The 6,860-nt window shown below is 35.7% G+C and overlaps 1 protein-coding gene across 1 annotated transcript in view; it reads left to right on the top strand.

Moving 5' to 3' along the window:
- Positions 1 to 611: 611 nt before the first annotated feature.
- The window catches only part of LOC104505871 (collagen alpha-1(XXI) chain-like), a gene marked incomplete at its 5' end in the record, with an annotated part of 10,534 nt that continues 4,285 nt past the window's right edge, over positions 612 to 6,860 (top strand). Inside the window, 3 exons of the mRNA XM_010146617.1 lie at positions 612 to 647; positions 1,087 to 1,131; positions 3,184 to 3,216. Of these exons, the coding sequence (XP_010144919.1) occupies positions 612 to 647; positions 1,087 to 1,131; positions 3,184 to 3,216 (114 nt within the window). The remainder of the gene's footprint in view (positions 648 to 1,086; positions 1,132 to 3,183; positions 3,217 to 6,860) is intronic.

Raw genomic sequence — 6,860 nt, 5'->3', positions numbered from 1 at the left:
CAAACCGTTCTGTGATTCTATTTACTATAAACATTTCAATGAAAGTCAAAGGGAGTGTGTAGAAATGGAACTTAGTCCTTAGACAGTTTTGTTTGAATTTAATGTTGTATCCTGATGAAAAAAAGTTATTTTTTAATTTGGTGTGTCATGTATAACTTCTGCATTCAGTGATTTTATAATAGGTGTTACAGAAATTACTTGCACTCTCTTCTCTGTGGGTGAAGCATACTTAGTGGTTAGCATTCAGATGAAATTTTACCCATCAGAAATACTGCCCCTTCTCCCTGTCTACATCCTCTCCACTCCCATACACCTAGCAGATAAAATCATGCTGGATTTGCTACCTCATTATTTTGTGTTTTAATTTTAACTTGGTATATGAGTATACACCTTTCTTTTTGATAGTTCTTTCTATGAAAGATTCTCTTCTTAATATAACTTTCTCTACTTTTCTCAGTGTTAGTGTAATGGGGATGAAGTGATTTGTTTTCATTGGGTATAAGTAAAAGTTGTTAGATGCTTCTATTTACTGTGTTAAATTAAAACACAGACTACATATCTTTGTGATGGATCATGTTACACTGGAGTCTTTTTCTTCTTATATTTTACAGGGGGACAAAGGAAACCAAGGTGAAAGTGGTATCCAGGTATATCAACTTTGTTTCTAGTGAAATTATCTGGCAAGACTATTTAAACAAGTCTTCAAGTGTTAATTCAGGAGCTTTTTGTTTAAGATTAAGCTCCACAGAAGGTTTGCTTGAAGAATAGCAGCATTGATCCCTAGCTATTCTTCAGGGAAAACTGCCCAGTATGCCCAGTATAAGTTTCTAGCTGCGTTTCTGGGGCTGAGCAGGCAAATTGATATTTGGTGCAGAGCTGTCATGTCCTAGCACTGGTGCAGGCTCAGGGATATGGGTTGTATCCTGCACAGTTTCTTCTCTGAACTCATGAAGAGTAACTTTTCTGATTGATTGGGTCTGGTTTAGGTTGATGTTTTAGGGTTTACGTCTTTGTGTTATTTTTGATAGTTCAATTACATCTCCCAGATAAATATGTATTTTAAGAAAATATGATTCTTTTCTGAAGGGACTGAAAGGAGAAAAAGGAAGACAAGGAAATCCAGGCATACAGGTACTGTTAAAATAGTGATCCTAGTTCAAGAGAGCCATGATTCAGATTTTTTTCTTAAGATTACTTTCATCAACATGGGTAGTTCTTTGCATCAGGTGAAAGATATTTATGTATAACATGATTGCACAGTTATATGAATTACCTCTTAAACACTCTTACTGTTTTAAAAATGACAAACACAACACATATAGAGAAGACGGGCCACACTTTTCTTGGCTGTGCACGGTGGAGAACGAGAGGAAATGGATATGAGTTGGAACGAAAGTAATTCCAACTTGGTATCGGGAAAAGCGTTTTGCTTTGAGGGTGGTCAAACACTGGAGTGGGCTGCTCACAGAGATTGTGGCAAAACCTGTCTGGACAAGGCGTTGACCAACCTGCTGTAGTTGGATCTGTTCTGAAAAGGAAGTTGAACCCATGGAGGTCCCTTCCATCCTAGATGTTTATGTGGTTCTGGGATATTGTATCTTGAGAAACAGTCTGGAAGTACATTTTTCTGCATTATGTTATTAAATCCTTAATTATGGAAATTTGTCATGAAACCATTACCCGCAATATAAAATAGAGCTAACAGCACGAAGTGGCTTTTTGTAAAGGTTGTAAGAGAGATACTTGAGATGTTAAGATTTTGCATGTACCATAGTGGGAGTCATTATAGACAAATTCTGTACTTATAAATTACAGATGTTTCCTGTTTCAGCTGCAAATCAGTGAGATCCAGTTGTTTCTCTTTAACTCGGCCAATGTATTCTGATTGTGTCATAGTTGGCTATCTTGTTATAGCACAGAAAATAACTGTTAGTATTTATAAATACTCATTAACTACATCATCTATGTCGTGTCTGAACAGAGAAGTATTTGTTGAGGTGCATATCTAAAACTGGACTTGGAAGGAAGTCGCTGTTGCTTTTTTTCAGAATTACAGCATTGATACAGCTGCCTGTCTCGTCAGAAGGAGCTGATTCCAGTGAAGCATGGGCAGGAGATCTAGATTGTATGTTAGCCTAGTTTTATCACTCTCAGGGGTATGTAGGTTGACAGGATTCTGGTAGTAAAGCTGAACAGATATTTTTGAAAAGAAACAGTTTTAATGAAGAGGCCAATCATTGGGTTTGGCCAAATGTAATGTCCTACTCTAACATTTTACAAATTAAACTTTCTAGTTTTTCCATTTGCAAACAGTGGACAAATTTTTCATGTACTTATTATTTTAATCATAAGGTAAAACAAAGGGATAGTGAAAGAAAACTTTTATTTTTTCCCTGGTAGAATGATGCAACTGAATTGCAATTGCTTGCATTGGGTTTTTTTTTTTTGACAAAGCTGAAAAAATAATACAGGCTTGGTCTAAAATGGTTTCCCAGGCTTATCTAGTTTGGTCAGCAACCAAAAAATCAGTTATTCACATACTTCTGGCAGACAGCACTAGGTCCTTCCAAGGTTTCTCAAGCTTCCAGAACTTCTCAAAGATACAGTTCAGATTCCCTTGTGCATAAGTGTGTATCAGAAAAGTGAGAAAGCCTGTGCTATCTTGCCATGGAACTTAATGATCAATAACACCATTGAACCATTTGGCAGTAATGACACTGAAACCATTTGCCAACATGGAAATTCTGGCTTACAAACTGAGTTTGTATTTCAAAGGTTCTGAACTTGATTTCTGTCTACTGAAACAGTATTAGAATCAGGAGTTTCCTTTTTCTAGAACACAAAGTTTTATTTCTTTTGTGTGGAATGAATAAGGTTTTGTCCAGGTGCACTTCCTCTACACTAATAAAACATATGGTTTATAATATGTGTGATATATTCCCAATTTATCCTTTTGGTATATGATATTAGAGATATTACTAAAGTGTTAATTCACCATGATATACATCTTTCATCCTTATATGCTGTTTGGTTTTTTGTACAAATAGCAATCACAGAATCTTTAAAAATCGACATTTGTGATTAATTATTGAAAACAAGAGACAAAAATATTTTTCTATGATTCCAAGTAATTTGGTTAAACTTGTTTTTATTTTTTTTATTTTTTCATATTAATTCCTAAAGGGACTAGAAGGTTTGAGTGGAGAACGAGGAGAGGTAAGTATTTTGTTATGACAAATGTAGCATTGTAAAATTACTCCATTTGTTTCTGCAGATCATGTGATCTGTAAACTGTGTGTTTACCATCTTATTTCCATACTCACATCTCTGTGAGCAACAAAAATTAAAAGTATCAGGGAAGAGAAAGATGTATTAGTTAAAAAAGAGACATAGTGAAATATGTATTTTATGATATAAAATATTTTTAAAAAATAATTAAAGCCAAGTATATACTTTAAGAGAAATAAACAACAAACAATGGAATGCATTTAATCGCAATCTGATTCCTTTAGAATTGTGCTGATATACTGTTCTTCCAGCTTCCCTAAAAGTCTGTGGTAAGGATTTCCACAGCTGAACTATTTGTATTGTGCATTTTAACCTTCCCTAGCAAGATTTTTTTTTGTGTGCCTTTATTTCAAAACTAATGAAAATAAATACTGCAAAGCCTTTGCAAAGTTTTTCTCAGAGGATTCTGTCTTTGAAACTGACTCAGAAAATTCTTTCTCTCTACTACTAAGTTTTTAGAGGAATGATTCAACTCAGTCTGAAATTTGAGGGACATAAGGGGAAGCTTGCTTGGACTGCTCTTGGACTGTCAGAAGCTGCATTTGTTGCTCTCCAGGATGTTTTTAGAAGTCCCGTTGTTGTGGTTTAACCCTAGCCAGCAACTGAGCACCACATGGCCACTCACTCGATCTCCACCCCTGGTGGGATTGGGGAGAGAATTGGAAGAGTTACAAGTGAAAAGAACTCGTGGGTTAAGATAAGAACTGTTTAATAATTGAAATAAAATAGCAGTAGTAATAATAATAGTAATAATATGAAGATACAAGACAAGAGGTACATAATGCAATTGCTCACCACCCAACAACTGATGCCCAGACAGTCTCTGAGCAGCAGCCTCCCAGCCAGCTTTCCCCTAATTTATATACTGGACATGGTGTCATATGGTGTGGAACATCCCTTTGGCCAGTCTGGGTCAGCTATCCTGGCTGTCCCCACTCCCCACTTCTTGTGCATGTCCAGCCTTCTCAGACCATGTGAAACTGGAAAGTCCTTGACTTAATATAAGCACTACTTAGCAACAACTAGAACATCAGTGTATCAAAATTTTTCTCACACTAAATCCAAAACACAGCACTTTACCCGCTTCTAGGAAGAAAATTAACTCTGTGCCAGCTGAATCCAGGACACTCATTTTTTTTTCATTTGTTTTGTTTTGTGTTTGGCTAATGTAGACATATTTATGGGCAGACCTTTAAATTTTTGTTGCATGTTGTTTAAAAATTGGTGTTTAAAAGATTAAATTTGTTAGTTATTTTTTTACTTATTCCAATATTTAGTGAAATCAGGGTACACACTGTCCCATTAATATAATTCTCCTTCAACTTTATTTAGAGATGTCTTTTGTTTAATCACTTTTCATTAAAGCATTTCTTCATATTAATAACTGGACATACAGCTATGGAGCCCTCAGTGCAGGGTAGATGGACCTGTTGGAGTGGGTCTAGATGAGGGCCACGAAAATGATCAGAGGGCTGGAGCACCTCTGCTATGAAGAAAGGTTGAGCAGGTTGGGGTTGTTCAGCCTGGAGAAGAAAAGGTTCAGAGGAGACCTTATTGCAGCTTTTCATTACTTAAAGGGGGCTTAGAAGAAAGATGGGGATAAACTTTTTAGTAGGGCCAGTTGCAATAGAACAAGAGGTAATGGTTTTAGACTAAAAGAGGGTAGATTTAGACTAGGTATGAGGAATGAATTTTTTTAAATAATGGTGGTGAAAAAGGTTGCCCAGAGAGGTGGTAGATGCCCCCTCTCTGTAAACATTCAAGGTCAGTTTGGATGGGGCTCTGAGCAACCTGATCTAGTTGAAGATGTCACTGATCATGGCAGGGGAAGTTGGACTAGATGGCCTTTAAAGGTCCCTTCCAACCCAAACTATTCTGTGATTTTATGATTTTATGATATTAATTCTAAGCTCAATTCTGATAATTAAATATTTTTATGCTTTTAAACATATAAACTGCCCTCTATGCTGCTGTGGTTCTATGAAATACTTAAAATTACAGTTTGGCTTATGGTTGGTTAGCTAAATCATTGCCAAAATTGGTAAAAGATTACTTATATACTATTGAACTACTGTCTTTAAATACTGTAAAGTGTGATAATAATAAATTTCTTCTGAAAAAATCCTTTTCATAACGTTCTTAATACATGCTAAGATACAATGATGTCATTGTGTTTATTTCTCAGACTTATAAAATGAGGTTATTTTCTATTTTTATAAAATATTTTGTCCTTTGTTAAACTGACTCCTCAATGTAAAGTTTTTTCAGTCTGTAATTCTCAGCACGTATTAAGCTTTTTTTTTTTTTAATTTTCTTTGCCAACAATAAGGGTCAACAAACAGGGCCACACATGGGATGTGACTGAGCATTACAAGACCAAGATACACTGCTGAAAATGTTCCCTCAGCAGTTTCATTTGGTTTTTGGCAAATTCTGCAGGCAGTTGTGCTGATGCTTCCAAAGTTTTGTCCTGGTTTTTTTTTTTTACTGGCTTCTAGCTTATGATGTTTTTCTACAATAGATGCCATTTTCCCAATACTTCACTGGTTCTTAATGCTTTCTAGCCCCTTTAGTATTTAGTCCAAATAAATCAACTTCAAAGTCAGATGTCTTTTATGTAGATGTAGTCCATAGCTGTTAAAGTAATTGAAATGAAAACAAATAACTTGTAGCTACAAGAACAGCATGATTTTCAGATCCCAACACATAGCTTCTAGTATAGCCACACGCAGCTACATATACTCTATGTTCATCTCTGAGCCTTGCAGACCCTGATAAAGGGAAAAAAAACACCCCCACATTTGTAATTATGTAATAGAAATTAGCAAATACAAATCTACATAGTATAACTAAGAGCATCAATTCTCTCTGATTACAGCACTCAAAGTGACAGTATCAAGAAAATAAAATACAAAAGGGCAGTTCTGAATTAGCGTGTAACTTTCGTAGTGGGAAAAGGGTATGGACAGCTGTTCAGTTCAGGCATGGCATTTTCCTGGGGGACCATCTTTTCAGCAGTACTTTTAGGCACTTGACTGACATCTGTCACAATTTGTCTCATTTCTCTGTTGGTGGTTTTGTTGGTTTTTTTTTTTTAAGGGGAAAGACTACCTGCCTTATTTTAGTGGCTAACTCTCTGCATAAAAATGAGTAATCCAATACTGAATTTGAAGCTTGCTACCCTGTAATAATTCACGTGGAGAACTCCAAGGCATTGTTTCTAATTCAGACCAAGCCAGAAAACTTTGAATGTCTGGGTTGTAATGAACTTTGATAAGTACTACATAGAATGGTACAAAGTAATATAAGTCTGTGAAGACTGTATGCCTGACTGCTTCTTAAACTTATATTATTTACTGCAATAAATTTGTCATATATAGTAATCCTGCTGCCTTGTTTCCATAATTGCATCTGAAATACTTGGAAAGGGCAAAAGAAAATTTTGAAGCAACTGATAACATTAGGCAGAAGCTGTGCAAAAAGGGAAGGAAAAAACTCATCAGGGACTAAACTATACTAACTTTAATCTTGTGCATGTTCCAAATTACATTGTACTGATGTTTTATTGGCTC

The sequence above is a fragment of the Eurypyga helias genome, unplaced genomic scaffold (assembly GCF_000690775.1).
Source record: "Eurypyga helias isolate BGI_N326 unplaced genomic scaffold, ASM69077v1 scaffold1652, whole genome shotgun sequence".
NCBI classification, from domain to species: Eukaryota; Metazoa; Chordata; class Aves; order Eurypygiformes; family Eurypygidae; genus Eurypyga; species Eurypyga helias.
This window is presented reverse-complemented; position numbering and strand designations above follow the sequence as displayed.